The 19,437-nt window shown below is 47.1% G+C and overlaps 7 protein-coding genes across 7 annotated transcripts; all 7 read left to right on the forward strand.

Annotated features, from left to right (window-relative positions):
• Positions 1–78: 78 nt before the first annotated feature.
• MGL_4194 (uncharacterized protein) lies at positions 79–1,677 on the forward strand (the record flags this gene model as incomplete). The annotated part of the gene is made up of 1 exon (XM_001728663.1): positions 79–1,677. One exon carries the CDS (start codon positions 79–81, stop codon positions 1,675–1,677), a length of 1,599 nt encoding a protein of 532 aa, XP_001728715.1.
• A 3,882-nt stretch (positions 1,678–5,559) lies between these two features.
• Positions 5,560–6,180, forward strand: MGL_4195 (uncharacterized protein; the record flags this gene model as incomplete). The annotated part of the gene is made up of 1 exon (XM_001728664.1): positions 5,560–6,180. The coding sequence occupies one exon, from the start codon at positions 5,560–5,562 to the stop codon at positions 6,178–6,180; it is 621 nt and encodes a 206-aa protein (XP_001728716.1).
• A 1,951-nt stretch (positions 6,181–8,131) lies between these two features.
• On the forward strand, positions 8,132–10,270 carry MGL_4196 (uncharacterized protein; the record flags this gene model as incomplete). Its single annotated transcript, XM_001728665.1, has 1 exon — positions 8,132–10,270. The coding sequence occupies one exon, from the start codon at positions 8,132–8,134 to the stop codon at positions 10,268–10,270; it is 2,139 nt and encodes a 712-aa protein (XP_001728717.1).
• A 1,110-nt stretch (positions 10,271–11,380) lies between these two features.
• On the forward strand, positions 11,381–12,742 carry MGL_4197 (uncharacterized protein; the record flags this gene model as incomplete). Its single annotated transcript, XM_001728666.1, has 1 exon — positions 11,381–12,742. The coding sequence occupies one exon, from the start codon at positions 11,381–11,383 to the stop codon at positions 12,740–12,742; it is 1,362 nt and encodes a 453-aa protein (XP_001728718.1).
• Positions 12,743–13,816: 1,074 nt separating this feature from the next.
• On the forward strand, positions 13,817–14,641 carry MGL_4198 (uncharacterized protein; the record flags this gene model as incomplete). The annotated part of the gene is made up of 1 exon (XM_001728667.1): positions 13,817–14,641. The coding sequence occupies one exon, from the start codon at positions 13,817–13,819 to the stop codon at positions 14,639–14,641; it is 825 nt and encodes a 274-aa protein (XP_001728719.1).
• Positions 14,642–14,787: 146 nt separating this feature from the next.
• On the forward strand, positions 14,788–15,465 carry MGL_4199 (uncharacterized protein; the record flags this gene model as incomplete). The annotated part of the gene is made up of 1 exon (XM_001728668.1): positions 14,788–15,465. The coding sequence occupies one exon, from the start codon at positions 14,788–14,790 to the stop codon at positions 15,463–15,465; it is 678 nt and encodes a 225-aa protein (XP_001728720.1).
• A 1,613-nt stretch (positions 15,466–17,078) lies between these two features.
• MGL_4200 (uncharacterized protein) lies at positions 17,079–17,627 on the forward strand (the record flags this gene model as incomplete). The annotated part of the gene is made up of 1 exon (XM_001728669.1): positions 17,079–17,627. The coding sequence occupies one exon, from the start codon at positions 17,079–17,081 to the stop codon at positions 17,625–17,627; it is 549 nt and encodes a 182-aa protein (XP_001728721.1).
• Between the last annotated feature and the right edge of the window lie 1,810 nt (positions 17,628–19,437).

A 19,437-nucleotide genomic window follows, 5' to 3' on the forward strand; every position in this document is an offset into this window, starting at 1 on the left:
CTTGAATGAAGTCCAAAATGGCATGTTGAAGGATAAGTGTCATATGGTGTTTGTTGTTAAGACAGACTCAACTAAGACATGAGAGCAGCGTCTGGACTGGTGGCGTTGTTAGCTACGACGGCTTTTGGCGCCGAAATCGGCAAGCAATGGAGCGTTGGCTGGGTCAATGATGTCAACCCAGATGGAAAGTTTCCCCGCCGAGCCATCGGCATCAATGGCAAGTTCCCTGCCGATCCTCTCAGTGTCAACTCGGACGACTTTGTGCACATCAACTTTACCAACAAGTTTGGTGATGGACGGCCGTCCGCACTGCATGGACACGGACTCTTCTTCACGAACGTCAACTACTACGATGGTGCTGCCAGTGTGACACAATGCCCCGTGCCCGACGGATACTCGTTCTACCACGAAATCCTGAACTCGCCAAAGAGTGGTGAGAATGCACCCAAGCAGTGGGGAACATATTGGCTGCATGGGCATTACAAGGGTCAGTATATTGATGGCCTTCGGACACCATTCATTATTCACCGTTCTGAAGGAGAGGTGTATGAATACGATGATGATTACACAGTGGTTCTTGCCGACTGGTATCATCATGTGCATGGCTATATTCTGCATCATGACTACTTTGTAAAGGGAGGGGGATATCCGACGCCGGATTCTGGACTGATGTACTTTGCACACACAAAGAAGGGAGAAGAAGCGAGGACGATGCCGGGGATGAATGAGAATGCGACATTACCGTTTGAGCCAGGCAAAACGTACCGACTGCGATTGATCAACATGTCGGCAGCGTCTGTCTTTGACTTTTGGATCGATGGGCACGACATGGACATTATTGAGGTGGATGGCGTGGACGTGGAGCGATACCCTATTGACTCGGTTCAAGTGGCAATAGGACAACGATACAGTGTGTTGGTCAAGGCAAGAAATGAAACAGATAAAAATTGGATGATCCATGCGAACATGGAACGCGGGACGTTCTCGAAAGTGGGTGATTTGAAACTGAACTTAACGAGCACTGTGTCATATGGAGGAAAAGGAGTAAAAATGGGCAACGAAGACCAGGCAAGCAAGAAGGGAATACGGCCCATGGATGACACATTATTTGTGCCGAAAGAGGTGATCGAGACAGTAGAGCCAGACACACGGGTGACATTGGTGGCGACAGTTGGGTCCAAGAACAGGATGCCTTTTGCAGCCTTTAATGAGACGGCTTTTGTGCCTCCGCGTAGGCCGGCAATGCTGACCATGATGAGCAAGAATGGGTCAGATGTGAGCGTATACGGCGATAAGGCAAACGCTGTCATTGCGCCTTACAATCATATGGTTGAGGTGACGATTCTTAACGACTCGCATGATGTGCATCCTTTCCATATGCATGGGACTCGATTCCAAGTAGTTCACCGGGCCAATGGAACTAAAGGCCAAACACCGAAAGTTCCTGACGTGAAAGAGCAGAAGAATCCAATTCGACGGGACACAGTCGCGGTTGATGCATGGGGAAGTGTGACGATCCGATTCCGAGCAAACAACCCAGGGGCGTGGATCATGCATTGTCATATGGATTGGCACCTGTCTGCGGGGCTAGCAATGGTCATGCTGCAGGCTCCTGAGGAAGCCCACAAGGTTTTGAACGTGCCGCCTTATTTGAAAGAGCAGTGTAAGATGTTTTGAAGAATAAGTGAGCTTGCATGAGGCCCATGATTGTATGTGCCACTGTATAAAATCACCACTACGTAGAAGCTTTGTTAATGATATGCTTTGAGGGAATGGCTACTAAAGGTTCGATTCAAGAAGCAGTAATTATAGATTGGAAGATCAAGTGCAAAGTGCGCGTCGTTTGGGGTACAGAATTAGGGATAGCGCATTCTTTAGAAGGCAAAAGGCAAAATGCAAGGATGATTTAGGTAGCCGAACTCCACAGTCGCTGCATAACAGGGAAACGATCCATACGACAGAGACCTAAAGATCAGAGCGAGGAGAAATGAACGTAATCTTCACCAGCAAAAGTTGTGCGACCTCATCAAGGCCAAAACTACAGTGAAAGTGACAGCATTACTCGACTGTTGGTTCAAAAAATCAGTTTCAAGTAATAAATGGATATAACTGGCTATATAGGTACGAACTTAGCCAGTAGCAGATTAATTTTTAATGCTACGGACGAACTATTTGTGGCAGATGTGGTCTTTAAATTAATTAAAGACGGATGCACGTTATAAAGTAATCTAGTCTTCGAATGTTATCATTCAAATAATAATGGCTGTCAGAGACTTGAGCAAAAGCTTCAATTATAGAGTGTAGCTAGCGGTAAATCTTATCCTAGTCGATTTGGTGGTGGTAGAAAATATTGTTGCTTGAATAACGAGAGCAGCCTTCGAAGTTCGATTAATTTCAAGCTACAGCCGCAGCACCTAAGTTTGCGAGTTTAGTCTGATTCAGTCGATAGGGCCTCCATGATCTTGTTGCGGTTTTCAACGCATCTATCATTCAGCTCGCAGACTAATCGGAACCCAAGACTGTATATACAGTGCATATAGCGGCATTTTCATTCGTTAAACGTTGGCTCACCAATCAGGCAGTTAAAAATCAAGTAGCCTCTAGAGATGACTAGATGAAGTCCCGGTCAATTTTGCATGGCATTATTCTAATGTTGGTTAATAAGGCGATTGGTCGGACGAAGCGAGATGGTAGGGTTCATGGTGCCGAGAGTGTTACTAGAATACAAAAGAAAATACTGACAGAGAAGCTGGCATGAGTTCAACAGGGTATGAGGACATCAATTAATTGGGGTCCAGAACAATACAGGTAGAGACGGCAAGACAGCTCCAGGTTTGATAGGAACTCAAAGTTAATATAAATCAAATTTAGAGAATGCGAGAAATAGGCACGAAATGATTTTTGAGGAGTCCTAAAATTAACATACCAGAGATTGGCAATTGAGCTTAGTGAGCTAAAACTGACGGCCAGATAAAATATTCGGAACTAGATCATGTAACAATTATGGTGGAGGGTAAAACAAGTTACTAGTCCGTGTTGATTAAAAACCCATCCGAGGCCGGTTAGGTAGAGGCATAAAGTGTTCATCACGCCATGAAATAAAACAACTGGTCGAAAGAAGTCATAAATTTGAGAAGATGCATTGACGCATTGTATCATGGTTTTATTGTTCTAAATAATGTTTAGAATTAGGCGCGATCACTTGAAGATGCTGCTAAGTGTCAGACATCCTTAAGAATGTCACAAATGTTTGAGTGCCTTACATTGCTATCAGATTAACATAAACTATTGAACAGCGAAGTAGATTTTATTTACAACGGGTTTAATTAAACCAATAATACACATTCTGGATCATTGATGGATACTATTCAAGCTCTCCTAGACGATGCGTATTGCTTTCTCGTCGAAAACTCGCCCCCCTGCGAGTATGCATAAAGTGATGGGTGAGAGCAGACTTCTGAGTGACTTAGGATCAAAGTTATTTCTAAAACATCACTCGAAAACTTTGGAGGTGTTGACAATCTGAGCAAGAAAGAATGCGCCTTTACAACAACGCGACTCCGAATCCGGCGTTTAAAGGTGATTTCAAAACGGTGATATGGTGATCGATATACATAATATACACAAAAGATTAGCACTTAAAGTGTGTTGGAGCGAAGTACGAATGCGGAAGTTGGACCAGCGTGAAAAGTGAACGAATGAAATCTGGCTCCTAGAAAAATGCATCCCCTGGAGCTTTGAAAACCTATTCCAGGCACTACTGGTGCGGGAATAGCGAAGAAACCGGAGAGGAGGGGGCGGGAGGAATGAAAAATTGCATGAAGAAAATATTTGATGGCTCTAAGACATGGCGGAATGAAAAGAAATGGCGACCATGTTGTTGCTCAACGCGACGCGACAAGAAGTATGGTTGAAAATGACACGGAAGTGACCCCTTCTAACTTTAGATGTGCTTGTTAAGGGGTTTTACGCTAATCCATGGTAGGAACAGGTTAAGCGAAGCAAGACTTTGAAGGCAAAAATTCATATGGGAGAATGCCGCAAGGAAAGACGACGACCGAGGCACATGGTGCAAAAAAAATGGGATTAGAAATGAAAGACGTGATAATTAGAAGTTTGTAAGAGTGCAAACAAAAAGGGAAACAAAGATCCCAACGAGAACTACGGGAGAATGAAATAAGCAGCACAGATGAGAAAACACAGTGCATGGCATTATGAAAATATGCAGAGCATGGAAGGGCCAAGATGTGTGCTTAAATGGCAAGGTATTTTAACACATGAGAAATTTTGGCCGGTTCAAGATGTTAGTTCGGGAAGTGTAGACCGTTGGAAAAGTCGCCAAATTGTGATATAGACAAAGCCGAATAATAATATGTGTGCAAAATGGGCGGAAGAGATAGCGAGCATTATGAGAGTTGTTGAGAGAGCGAGCAATGCTGAAAGAATCTTCAATCTTGGTTGACGATAATGTCAGTGTTCGAACATGCGGATATGTTTAAAATGCGAGTACACCGATATACCGAACTGCTTCGATGCTTTTTCTAGTATCACATTCTTTCAAATGGACTACTATATTGGATGTATATTTATCATAAGCAAGAGAACAAACGTGTTTAGATTCAAGTCCATCATTCTTCACACCTCATGATAGATCAGTCTCGATGCTGCCGTTCCGTAGCATTTAAACAAACTTTCCCTATATTAATTTGACAGGTCGTGTATCATGTTACAGCATCAGTTGAGAAACTACTGAACGTGTTGCGATATTTTTTGGAATGCACTGAAAATCTAGTTTCAGTAAACAGGCTTTTTTTGCCGAACGTGCATGGTTTAGTACGCTGGCGGTATGGAACGAGGAGACAAAAAAAAAACTCTTGCGGATGAAAGCTGAGATGGGAGAGCATAACACCTGAAACTACAGTAAACACAATGAATGCTTGGTATAACGTGCGAAAGAGCATATCGAAAGATGGACAAAAAGTCGTAAGACGGCACAAATTCAGCCAATCGTTATATTACGTGAAGTCGCATTGACCTCTGAATGGTTCATAAGGGGGAGACCGACCATTCTTATCATTAGTCAACAATTGTTCGTACATGGTCTGCAGAGCTGTCCATTGTGTTATGAACTATGGAGAGAATAACGTGTCAGGACGTAAGCGAGGAACTGTGCTGCGCTAACTTTACGGGCGGAGTCGATGAACATAAGCGAATATGATTTGCCTGGAACACGATTGTTTATGCAACCCACTGCCGTAAGCAGTAAACTAAAATGGCTTGAGAAAATTAGCCAATAGTGGGGCGATTTTAGAAGGTGAAGTGGCATGTGCGAGACTCTCCATCCGCAACTCCGGCGCTAATGATTGTCTTGGCAGCTTGGACCCGCCACAGCAGAATGTATAAATAGTGCGTGTGCGTGGTACTTTGAAACATCAGTGTTATTTGACGGATATGAAGTTTGCAACTGCGACAACATTGATTGCAGCATGCGTGCTGGGAAGTGTGTATGGAGCGGGGAAGAATGAAAGTGACAAGCTGGAATGCCATGCGATTGGTAAAATGGGAGTCATTTCAGCGAAGCAGCCGGCGTCATACCACCGACTGAAATACTACGATCTTCAGAAAGATGTACTAGAACAGACTCCGTACGATGGATTCGTGAATCCACTTGAGAAGTTCCGGTTTTATGCGTGTAATGTAACATCGGACAAGTTTAACAGCACGACAAAAGACTTGTGGTTTGGGCAGCTGCGGAGCGTATCGAACGATACTGAGTGCCTGACAACGAATTCGTGGGTGAAGGAATATCCCCATGATGGGCCGTACGGAGGTCCATACTATGAGATGCACCCTAAGGGCAAGAACTCGACGGTGAAGCTTGAGAAGTGCTCGACAAAGGTGGATGACAAGTTGCGATTCCAGTGGTTCGCAATGACGCGGAAAAATAAGAAAGGATGTAATGCGGGTATTGGACACAAGGGTCATGTCGGAGATGCTGTTGGAAATTTGATTTGCCCTGGGTTACAACACGATGCGAAGGACAAGCATGCGTGGTTCTGCTCTGTGTCAAACGTATGGAACACGGACAGCGAGGGCTATGCGATTTTGAAGACGATGGAAGATAAGGAAGAAGGCGTTGAAGGAGACCTCAAATGCCCGGACTGGCCTCGTTCTGCCTAAGGAGCAACTGCGCATTGTAGTTAAGGATTGGCAGCTAAACTAATAGTGTCAGGATAATTTATGGATTATGATTAGTGTTAGTGTTAGAGTGAGGAGAGGCGGACTGGAGTGGTAATGTACAACGTGTGAGCACATGTGTTAATGTGACGTTTAAAGTTCGGATTTGTGGTCTCAGAGTTATAGGAGCACAAGTCAGCGTAAACTATTTGCACTGGTTTATTTTGGAAACCTTAATCGCGTTGAGGCAGAACAACTAGGTCACTATATTATACACATACCTATATATTCATATCCAGCGATTAGGCGACTCATGCTTAATGAGTTACACCGATAGCCTTGATATCTGTAGGCTCAGTTGCAAGCATGACATCCTGCTAGCTAAGCGACACTGCCATGTTTGACTTGGCATACTGAATCAAGTTACAGTGATCATTCCTAGTGTCGAAAATGGCAAAGATGACGCCATCCTCCTTTTTCGATGGAAGTTTTTTGGGAGTCTGTCCCGTACTTGGCGTTCTGCTACATGTCGCAATCTTATAAACATCGTTCCTCGGTGCATTGTCCTGCCAGTGTATCAAGCATCTTCCATTTGTGCATCCACCTTGGGAATTTCCGGAACGCTCAGGATCGAGGAATGAAAGTGGATGGGACTTACTAAATTGCTGAGCTGGTCACAACGCCATTTATTCACCTAGGTAGAAGGTCGGCATCTTGCAGCCGGTCTTGAGAGGGTAAGCCACTTTCGAAGCATGAAAATAGTCTCAAAGAGCTCAGCCACCTTCCAGCGCTTTGAGTGATTATTTCCGTACCAGCACATGTTGGAAGTGTTGTAGATAGTAGCATGCCTGCTGAACTCGTGCGCTAAGAAAGCTTTGTTCCACTGCCCTGCAGTAATCGAGACGTGTTCATCCTCCTAAGCAAGTCGAGTTTAACAAACAACTCATTCAGTGCGTCCACATTCGATTCATGCTTCGTAGGAACAATTGCCATAAAAGTCGGTCAGAGATAACTCGGGTCATGGTAAAGGCCATAGTGCAGAGTGTAGGAACACAAGAGCCAGGATGAGCACGGCAGCTAATCTTCATCTTTGTAGCAATTTGAAAATGAAATAAGTCGTGTATCCAACAAAAATGCCGCAGCGGACTCCAAGGCGATTTGTGTATGTATGGTCCAAAATCAACTTACGTACCTGGTGCCAGTATGACATGGTGATTTAATTGCATTTGCTTGATGATACAAAGTTTGTATTTTGAAAAAAATATTAGGATACATTATCAATGACTCATAAACAGTAGGGAGCTTCCACGTATACTCCCTCAGACCATTAAGCCACTGACCTTGTCCGGCGAGGTAGGACAACAGCCGTGTGTATCATGATGGAAAGTAGGATTATTCGGGTGTGAGGCATAATTTTTACACACTACCAACTGCAAAGCACGCTAGAGGACTTTTCAAAGTGACAACAAGAATCTCGGGCAGTCACGTCCCTACGGAAACACAGAGCGGAGCACCATCTGCCAATTCAAGACATGGGACAAGAAGCTCATTTGGCCAATGAAGCTTTAGGCACATTGTTGAATATTAAAATCTTGACCTCGACGTTCGAGCCAAGCCTGTGATTTAACTTTAGTAATATTTACTTATCCTTCGTAGGTAAGCTAATGTGCGTCGGATTAGCTTCTGACCTGATAACAGACCTAGATAGGTCCGCGGAGGTAGCATACGGACAGATTAAAATGTTGACAGTGTGATTGGTTTACAGAGAATGCCTACCCCACCCATTTCTGCATGCAGCTGCACGAGGGCACACGCTCAGTTTCCCAACGGACCTGTGGCAACATGTCAATGTGATAAGTTGTGACTCACGGATTAATGTTTTGCGTGATCACCAAAGGCAAAGCCGTTCGACCGGTGCTTCATAGTAAGTAGATTGGCTTTACTTGTCCGTACCATGATGGCTTGGAAGCAGGTTCTGCTTTTAGCTCTATCTTTTGTGGTTCTAGCTTCATCAGCACACAATGACAACGTGACGATACACTTCAGGCACGGAGGCGACCCTCAGCAGCATGGAGGCGAGGGAAATCTCACCACTGACCAAGGTGTATTGATTTCCGATAACCAAAATAGTCTGAAAGCCGGTACGCGCGGTCCCACCTTACTTGAGGACTTCGTTCTGCGGGAGAAAATTTTCAACTTTGACCACGAGCGTATCCCAGAGCGCATCGTCCATGCTCGTGGCTCTGGTGCACACGGGTACTTTGAGGCTACGGAGGATATCTCGCACCTGAGCAGAGCGCATGTATTTAAGAAAGGGATGAAGACGCCTGTTTTCGCGCGTTTCTCTAATGTCGCAGGAGGCTCAGGCTCGGTCGACACTCCGCGCGACGTGCGAGGCTTTGCGGTCAAGTTCTACACGAATGAAGGCAACTGGGATCTGGTTGGTAATAACATGCCTGTTTTCTTTATTCAGGATGCGATCAAGTTCCCAGACCTAATTCATTCGGTGAAAATGGAAGCCGATCGCGGCTATCCGCAGGCTGCAACGGCGCACGATACCTTCTGGGATTGGGCCACGCTTATGCCTGAGTCCACGCACATGCAGCTCTGGGCTATGTCCGAGCGCGGTCTTCCACGCTCACTTCGCATGATGGAGGGCTTTGGTATTCACACCTTCCAGCTAGTGAACGAAAGCGGAGATGCGCACTTTGTTAAATTCCACTGGAAGCCGAAGCTTGGCGTTCAATCAACCTTGTGGGATGAAACGACCAAGATTCAGGGTGCAGACAACGACTATCACCGCAAAGATCTTTTCGAGTCTATCGAATCAGGCATGTATCCCGAGTGGCAGCTCGGTATCCAGGTATTCGACAAGGAATTTGCCGACTCTCAGCCTTACGACGTGCTGGACTCGACCAAACTGATTCCTGAGGAAGATGTTCCGGTCAAGTTCATCGGCCGTATGGTGCTGAATCGCAACCCTGACAACTTCTTTGCCGAGACAGAGCAGGTCGCGTTCTGTCCTTCGCACGTCGTTCCCGGTATTGACTTCTCAGACGATCCCTTGCTGCAAGGACGCCTATTCTCTTACCTGGACACCCAAAAGTCGCGCTTGGGCACCTCGAATTTCCATCAGCTTCCAATTAACCATCCGAAGGTGCCTGTGCGCAACTTCCAGCGTGATGGCATGATGCAAATGAGCATTCCTAAGGGTCGTGCAAACTACGAACCGAATAGCCTGTACGAAGCCGACGAACCCACAGGTCCTCGCGCATGTCCCTTCATGGCTGCCTTCCACACGTCAAGTCATGTTACAGGACCTCGGGAGCGCGGTCCTAAGCTCCGCGCGCGTGACGAGCGATTTGCCGATCACTACAGTCAGGCACGCCAATACTGGAAGTCGCTGACGGAGTCTGAGCAGAACCACACGGTTGGCGGTTTCGTATTCGAACTCTCACAAGTATCTCTTTCACAGGTGCCGAAACGCGCAGTCGCAAACTTGCGCAACGTGGACGAGTCACTTGCTCGTCGCGTAGCAAAGGGTTTAGGCATCGAACTCCCCAAGAAATCGAAACCGGTTCGCGAGCCTGTTGATCTACCTGCCAGTCCAGCACTCTCTATACACCGTAATACTAAGCATACGATTGAAGGACGAAAAATTGGTATTCTTATCAACGAAGGAAGCGATAAGGGCAAGATCGAGCGTCTGAAGAAGATGATCAAGGAGCATAATGGCGTCCCAGCTGTGATTGCACCTCGAGCGCATGGCATAAAACTGTCGGATGGGTCGAAGGTCGACGCAGATGGGATTCTGGCCGGCATGCCCTCTGTCTTGTTTGACGCAGTGGCAGTGGTTCTGTCCAACAAGGGTACGGATCAGCTACTTAAGGAATCGGCTGCTGTTCAATGGGTGCAGGATGCATACGCACACTTGAAGGCTATTGCTTACACGAAAGAATCTGAGCGTCTGCTTAAGAAGGGGGGCGTGGACACAAATCAGAAAGGCATTTCTACGGACTTGGGCTCTGAATTCATCAAGGATGCTGGTACTCGCTTTTGGAAGCGCGAACATCTCGTACGCACTCTCTACTGAGAGCCGTTGATAAATATGTAACTTTTGACATCCTGTTCATTAAATAGATATAGTTGATTCATAACGAGAGTCGCCAATCACGTATAGTAGAAGTGCATCGTGATGGGATTGGATTTGTCTGTATGCGGACCGAAGAAGAAGTGTACATGGAACTTCTTTATTGCCTCTTAAGTTAATGAAACCGGATCGGTGAACGAATCGGTCAATCCTTGAACTACTTGTCTTCGTTGCCACTTATGTACGGATTGGACACCGCCAGCTGGTGCTTTGGGTTCTGATAAAACAACAGATGGTTCATCTCGTGGTATATAACCCATATCTCCTCGTCGCCCTCGTACCCTCTTGCCCAACTTGAGTACGTTGTTGGGATAGTCCAGCGGCGTGGCAATGAACCGCTGGTGGCAAGACGTTTCCTATGCGTGGATTTCGCTCGGCTCCACCCTGATAGTGTACTTCTTCTCCGAGGAGCAATATCTCTCCCTGGAGAGCCATGCGCCTCATCTCGTCAATACATCAACCTTCTTACTCAAACTATGTATCTGGTCAAAAACTCGGAGTAGTCTTCACTCTCACTCAAATCCAAGAAGTACTCGAACTTTGTGCTACGCTTCGTGTAGTTCAAGAGCTGAAACTGATCATTGCTAATCCATATTTCACCAGCAGCCTGGAAAATGCTTTAACTTTGACAAGGATACGCGTAGTATTGAATTCAAAGTTCTTGCTATTATATCCGGTACTAATCAACTTTGTCGGTAAAGCGACCGGTTTCAGTTGGATTCATTGTCGGGGTGATTGTCAGGGTCATCGGCGTGGTTTAGTAAGAGATCAAGACTAGAATAAGCGAGGTAACTGACAATTCTCACAGCGAGTTCGACAGTTTTGGGGTCAGATGAACCCATGTGATTTTTTGCTGAGAATTCCACGCAATCAGTTGCAATTCTCAACCCAACCCGACACAAAGCACTGCACATGTCATTTTGAGCGAATCATTGCTCTCGATTGAACAAGACTACAGTTGCGTCATCTTTCACACCCCAAACAAGCTTCTGAAACGAAGAACGAAACACATAAATATAAGCGCAATCGAAATGTCTTGGGTTATACAACGCTATGAAGTTGGGTATAGTCGCCTTTACTCTTATCTCATTTGCAGCCCAAGCGCTCGCCCTGGTTGCGCGCGAGAACTTGCCAAAGCCACAAAATGACCCCTTCTATCAACCTCCAGATGGCTGGGAGTCGAAGAAGGTGGGGACTATCTTGCGCTCTCGTAAAGTGAATATCAACACGCTCGTGAAGGACAACTTGAAAGAGGCTTGGCAGTTGCTGTACCGCACGACGTACAGGTCAGACGATGAGCCAACGACAACTGTTACGACAATTATGGTTCCTCACAATGCTCAGAACGATTCTTTAGTATTGTATGCTGACTTTGAGGATGCTGGAGCGCCGCAGTGCGCTCCAAGCTATACTTGGCGTGCTGGTTTGCTGTCGGACACTAGTTCAATTTTCAACGTGGGAATTGCTATGTTGTATCTGCAAGAAGGCTACATTGTGACGATGCCCGACAAGGAAGGCAACAAGGGTGCATTTGGTTCAGGTCATGTCGAGGGCCGTCAATCATTGGACGGTATTCGTGCGACGCTAGCCTTTGATAAAATTGGTCTTAACAAGAATGCTAGGGTTGTTGGCCATGGATACTCTGGTGGTGGTATTCAATGTGGATGGACGGCAGCGCTGAAAAAGTCGTACGCGCCAGAAATCAACTCTGTCGGATGGTTCACGGGTGGAACGCCTTCCAATGTCACAGCATTAGTGGAAAAAATTAACGGTGGACCATTCGCTGGTTATGTCGCTGGTGGTTTAGGTGGTGTCATTTCAACATACCCAGATGTCAAGGCTTACACTGATAAAGTCTTTACGAAGCAGGCTCAAAAAGACTTAGAGTTCCCCAGAAAGCATTGCCAAGAGGAGATCACGTTGCATTTTCTCTTCAAGAACTTCTACGACAAGAGTTTTAGTACGGTCGGCAAGCGCTTCCTATACGAGCCCGTTGTTCAAAAGGCCCTCAATGAGCTCACTATGGGCACAAACCCTGATTTCACCCCCGACACACCTGTTTTGATGGCGCACGGAGTCTCAGACGAAGTTGCCCCCTATGAGGCAGCTCACGAGACGTATAAATCTTGGTGTAAGAATGGTGCAGATGTTGAGTTCGTAAGTTTCGCGAACCCTGTATCTGCTCATGGTGTTACGACGGTTACAAGCACAGTCCCTGGCTTCCTTTGGAACCGTGACCGGCTCCAAGGCAAGCCTGTGCAGGGTGGCTGCCGAGAAATCAAGAACTACGACGTTGGCGTCAACTCTCATGCTCTTGGCGAAGATTTCGAGTCTGCTTTGGGTCTTCTTAAGGGCCTCTTGGGAGACAAGATTGGACCAAATGACGAGTACTTGAAAGATGCGCTTCACAAGTGAGCAGAAGATCCCTTGGAAATCATTGGCGAGTTGCACAGATTTGAAAAGTCTGTCCTTTAAGTGAGAGCCACAGGCAATAGATTCATTATTGATGCTCATAGTGTTCTGCGGATATACAGAAGTTGGAGATATCGATTGTCTGAAAAGTTTCTACGCAAAACAGCGCCTTGTCTATCTTCTTACGCGAAAAGGCTCTGATGTGGAATATTATTTAGAAATGGTCTCGAGCGATGCTCGGTCATAGAATACATGGGCAGAAAAGTGTGCATGAGTAGTCAACGAAAAAACCTTGTTTGAACATTCCTCGCATGCCAAATAGATGAGTTGCGTAAAACAACAGAAACGTTTGTCTGTACAAACGTCACAAAGTCACGGGTGTTTTTTTTGCACTAAAGCCCCATTTATCGCGCTGGAAACGATGTGCTCAAAGTAAGATCTGTGGACCACGTTGAAGAAGCAATTTCATAACATTGACTAGGATGGATCCGACAAGTCATTCAAGAAATTATCTGATATCATTCTGCAAGGAAGTTATGTGCTAGCAAAACAAACAATGTGTGAAGCGTTTCATTTAGTGAATCTTACGTACCTTGTGAAATCCGCTCGCCTGTGTCCATGCAAACACATTTGGTTTGGCTAGGCGAAGGTCACTCGAGCAAACATGCTGAAATCAAGTCGGTCAAACAAAGCATCCACCTATAGTTTTTTTGAATCCTATACTGGTACATAGCTACGCAAACATCAGTGGGGATCAGTCAGACCGATTTAAAATCAGGCGCCCGAGCTTTCTCATGCATGTCTATGGAGAATGCACGCATCGACGAGATAGCCTAATTAAAGGTCAGCTTAGGATCTGACGCAGCGATCTAACTAGTTTCTTTATGTCGATTACTATCCTTCCGATATGTCGACCCAAGACCACTCTCCGCGGACATGGTGGCAACAGTGGAGGAACTGTGCCCAGCGCAAACAAATGGGGAGACAGGGTACGCGTTTTATGGCGTGCGGAGAGTAAAATACGTGGAACAGTGGGAGGCTTATCGATACTTGCCACCAAACTAGAACAACCCCATCATGTGGGCGGCGTCTGCACTCGTGCTGTTGTTAGCCACGACGGCTTTTGGCGCCGAAATCGGCAAGCAGTGGAGTGTTGGCTGGGTCGATAATGTCAACCCAGATGGAAAGTTCCCTCGCCGAGCGATTGGCATCAATGGCAAGTTCCCCGCCGATCCCCTCATTGTCAACTCAGACGACTTTGTCCACATCAACTTTACCAACAAGTTTGGTGATGGACGCCCGTCCACACTACATGGACACGGACTCTTCTTCACGAACGTAAACTATTACGATGGTGCTGCTAGTGTGACACAGTGCCCCGTGCCCGACGGATACTCGTTCTACCAAGAGATCCTCAACTCGCCAAAGAGTGGCGAGAAATCACCCAAGCAGTGGGGAACCTATTGGCTGCATGGACACTACAAGGGTCAATATATTGATGGCCTTCGGACACCATTCATTATTCACCGTTCTGAAGGAGAGGCGTACGACTACGACGACGACTACACGGTCGTGATGGCAGACTGGTACCACCACCAGCACGGATACATTATGCGACACGACTACATGACAAATGGCGGTGACTATCAGACGCCTGACTCCGGTCTGTTGTATTTTGCGCACACGAAAGCCAACCATACGGCCAAAACGTTGAAGGGCATCAATGAGAATGCGACTTTACCGTTTGAGCCTGGCAAAACGTATCGATTGCGGCTGATTAACATGTCAGCTGCCTCTGTATTTGATTTCTGGCTTGAGGGTCATGACATGGAGGTGATCGAGGTCGATGGCGTGGACGTGGAACGGTATCCAATTGAGTCTGTTCAGGTGGCCATTGGATAGCGATACAGTGTGCTGGTAAAGGCGCGAAATGAGACCGATAAGAACTGGCGCATCCATGCGAATTGGAGGGCGGCACGTTCCCGAAAGTGGGCTCGCTCAAGCTCAACTTGACAGGCACGCTCACTTACGGCCAAAAGGATGCAAAGATGGGAGATGGAAAAAAGAATCGCCGCACGGACGTCAAGCCATTCGACGACACAAAGCTCGTGCCAGTTGAGAAGATCGAGTCGAATCAGCCTGACATGCGGGTGACTCTTGAAGTCAAGATGAAAGAGGGCCGCAAGCACGGCAAGCCGATGGGTCTGATCAATGGAACAACATATGTTGCACCAAAGACGCCCACGATGTTGACCGTGACGGCGAAGAACACGACGAACCCGATGGATGCAGGCACATATGGACGCAACGTGAATGCAGTGACTGCACCATACAATAGCATGGTCGAAATGACTATTTTGAACTTGTCCGATGATGTACATCCGTTCCACATGCACGGCACCAAGTTCCAGGTGGTCCACAGGGCATACGGGTCTGACGGTAAGAAGCCGCAGGTTCCCGAAGTCGATAAGCTAGAGAATCCAGTGCGAAGGGACACTGTGGCTGTGGATGGATTCGGGAGCGTAACGATCAGATTCCTTGCGAGCAATCCAGGTGCGTGGTTCATGCACTGCCACATGGACTGGCATCTATCTGCAGGCCTGGCCATGGTGATGGTCCAAGCGCCAGAAAAGGCAAAGGAGGTCCTGAAAGTGCCTTCCTACGTGGAGGAACAATGCAAAGTATGGCAGATGCAATCAGATCACAAGACGTTGCGAGGACCTTGATTGACAAGTAGTTTTCTCAGCACTTTCAACACAGTAGTACATACAGAGCTTGAACGAGTTGTTACCGCATCAGTGTAGCAAAGAGATGGATCGATCCATCACGTTATTTAGTCCATTGCTTCTTTCCTGCCAGCTGCTCTCGGTCTGTCCTCTCTGCATGTTGAAGCAATAGAAGTGCAGCTGTGTGGGATTTCTATCCAGTAGCTGGACCGTTCTACTGCAATGATGCTAGAGGGACAGCTGGCACACGGTAAAAATGAGTGTACGAGAGCCACAGGCGGGTGGAGGAATATATGTGCATTTTGGGCCAAATTTCACGAACATTTTATTTGAGCGGCTTCGACGGAGGGAATTTTGTTCAAAAGCCACGTGTGCTTGATGGCGCAAGTCTGACATGACAATGGGGGGGAGAGGGTGGATTGGATTGAACGCGAAGAAACTCGCTCAAACACATAGACACGACCATTGAAGGCCAAATCTGTCAGTAAAAAGAGCGCAAATGACATCATATTGACGGCTAGGTCCAGCACAGACACAATTGCGTGCCCGAATGCTCCATCACTGGGTTCAGGCACGAAGTCAGGAGCGGGTGTGTTTATTGACATGGGCCTTGGATGCTATGAGGCTCGGCTGGAGACGGCAAAGAACAAGAGGCACTATCAAGATACCAACTTGCGAGCGCAAAACACCGTCAGATAGGCTTCACGGTACAAACAAAAAAGTTTGTACGAGCAGCCGCGAAGTGCGATGAAGCACATGATATGCCTGGCAAAGCGATAGCACGGATGAGAATACAAAAGCGATGCTGGAAACATAGGATGGTAAGATGAAGAAACATGATCAACATCAGTGGATCTGAGTGGCGCGTAAACCATTGGGAAAGGTGGAGTGCGGGGATGTCACAGATGAGATGGGGTGAGCTGCAGTGACCATATTGAGCCGAAAAACACGGAGAATGAAAGAGCAGACATGATCGCATGTGTATGAATGGAGTTACGAGAGAAAGAGAGAAAGAGAGAGAGAGATGCGATCATGGATATGAAGGACAAGGATGAGGGTCACAATGGTAACCAAGTGAGCAGTCTAACGTGACCACGGACATGGTATGAGCCCACATAGATACCAGCCTTAGAAAAAGGCACAAGACAAGGACGAAGCACAGCATACAGACAGTCACGGGGAGAAGCATAGCACGTTCTCTATGTGTATGGCCGATAGAACCTGATCTCTTGTCCGAATGCAGGGAAACATGTAGCGCGCAAACCCACCTATCCATATGATGGAAAAAAGAGCACGTTTCGACTACACAGCCTTGGTTCGTCATACTGATGGGTCACATCGTCCGAACGAACAACTTTGACGTGCTGCGCAAGTCCGGGGCAAGTAAAGTCATCACGCATGAGGCCAGCCAATAAGTGACGCGCAAACATGCCAAGACCGCACAGGTCTGTGGAGTGGACCATGATTCGCTTGGAAAAGGAACAGAGTAGCAATCCGGGGCCCTGAAAAGAATGGCCTGCGCAAAATAAAGCCAAAAGTATAAAAACGCGGCAGGCGAAGCGGGTAGGAGGAAAACAACGCACTCAACAATGAAGGTATCCATTTTTGCAAGCATGATGGCAGCGATGATGGCGATGTCGATGGCCTCGCCGGTAACACAGAGGGATATCGGCGGGCAAGAAGCCGAAGAAGCGTGCAAGCCAGTGTACCGGGGCACGCTTGTGCTGCATGACGGGGAGAACACATACGGAGTGAAGGAGGAAGGCGTGATGTACGGTGCTAAGTTCGTGAAGAAACAAGACGAGGTCAACAACGACCTGAAGTACAAGTTCTTGGACTGCAAGAAGGGAAAGAAGGGAAGCGAGAAGCGGTATGGAGTGTTGGAGCTGGACCATTCCCCAGATGAATGTGTTCTTGGAAGCACAGTGGATGGCTCGAAGAAGGCGCCGGCGCTGGTTGTGGGAATGTGCGGATACAACGGGGACCACGAGTTTGCGGCGACGCGGGAAGGAAAGGATGTCAAGTTGACATATGTACTCGAAGACGGTACGGAACATGATGGATGGGAGTCGAAGAATGCGACGGGCATGCTCGTCAAGTCGATCAGGATGGTGAAAGGAAACGGGAAATGGATGGGTCTTTCAGATGTAGAGGAGCTATAAAGAAGTAGGAATCAGTGAATGAAATGAGAAGCGGAAGAAGCGAGGCGGAGAGACATAAACGAGTACAAAGGTAGAGGGGAGGGGAGAGGGGAGAGGGGAGAAGAAGTGGAGAAGGGGGAACAAGGTAGACAAGCTAGAGGGGAATCGACACGGGGCCAGGGTGGAGGGATGGGGAGACTAGTAGGGAGTGGACGAACAGAGGAGGGATGCAAGGACCAGCACAGGAGGCAGACGTGGACATGCGCGCCGTGGTGAATGAGACATGAAAAGTATGATGAGAAGAGAGATTGAACGAGAAACAGATAGGGACAAGGGCAGAGCTTCCAAGGTAAGGAAAAGTAGAGAGGAGACCTTGCAATAGAGAAGAAGAGAAGAAGTATGAAATGCAGGGCACAAGAGGTAGGAGGAGGAAGGAGAAAGAAGGAAGAACGAAGAACGAAGGGAAGTGATCGGAAGAGTGGAAGATACAAAGTGGAACAGGATCGAATCCAAAGGGAACAAAATGTAATAGAGAAAAAGACCAAGGAGGGCTAGGGAAATAGGCGAGGTGCCAAGACATGTGGGGAAAGGAAATCGAAAAGGAAATGAAAAGTGGAAAAGGGGAAAGAAGAAATGGGTGAGAGAAAAAGAATCGTCAATTGAGGGAAACAAACGAGCCAGTCACATACATCATCAAGGGACTCGAAAAACACAGAGAACAGCACTTTTGACTATGTGCACAACACAGCTAGCTATTGTACATAATCACGAGAATACATGCAGATCCAACCAATATTCGTCATCATGCGCACGAATGCGACTTGGTATAGGATATTCGCGCACCATCGCAGGAAACGTCTAGGACGTGGGAATCAACATTGTCATTATGAATGAGTCGCGGAAGTATGGGCCGAGCTTTTGAGACTAGTCTGGGCCGTAGAATAACTCAAGAACGTCTGCGTTGAATAAAAGTGTGAATTGTATGGGTTGAAACCCGTGAATGTTTCAGGCGGAACGACTGGGCCCCGTGTAATTGGTGTTGGCATCGATGAGCTCACAGGTGCTGCCGCAGCGGCCGTAGCCAGTGCCAGTACCGTTGACAGTATGTTTGTGTAAAGCTGCATGTCCAGCACGTAGTGAGACGCAGCGGACAATCACGATCTCTGTCGAACAAGGGTATCTAGACAGAGTTTTTTTTATACGCAGACAAAGCATCATGCGTCGAGACTTTTTCAGAGCGAACAGCGTGGATTAGGTGCAAACGTGATTGGTCTGTCCGTGCTCGAACTTTCCAAGTTTCATGTAACAAGCTCGTGCGTACTGTGGCCTTCTAGCACCACACTGTGCCTGACCACACGATCATGTCCAATGAAAGCATCACACACGGTTTCCGCCTTCTCACAGCCAATCAGGTCCTGTCTTTTGCGCGCTCTCTCTCTCTCCGACATGCAAACGCTTTTGGAGATGCAAGAAACTGGCTCTGAGCACAGATTCCGCGCTCAAATAGAAAGGCTCAGGGTCCCAAAATAGGAACTCCACAAAAGGCACATGCACATGGGAGGAACCACTGCGAATTCCGAACGAATTCAGCAAACCAATGTGAATGCGTCCATTCACCGCATTGGTGCGTTCGTGGTTTGCGCGGAGGAGTTTCGAGCATAAGAACGGATTTGAACAGGGAAGATTGCGGGGACAAGAATAGAACATGAATATTATGGCACAAGATGAAGTAGCCGTGGTGGTACATGCCCAGTAGGAATAGTTTGGCGTGATAGATGATGCGTATGACATGTTCTACGCCTACAACCACAAGACTGTATTGCGAGAAAAC

This window comes from Malassezia globosa, assembly GCF_000181695.2.
Source record: "Malassezia globosa CBS 7966 chromosome Unknown mgl_sf_15.1, whole genome shotgun sequence".
Classification (NCBI taxonomy): Eukaryota; Fungi; Basidiomycota; class Malasseziomycetes; order Malasseziales; family Malasseziaceae; genus Malassezia; species Malassezia globosa.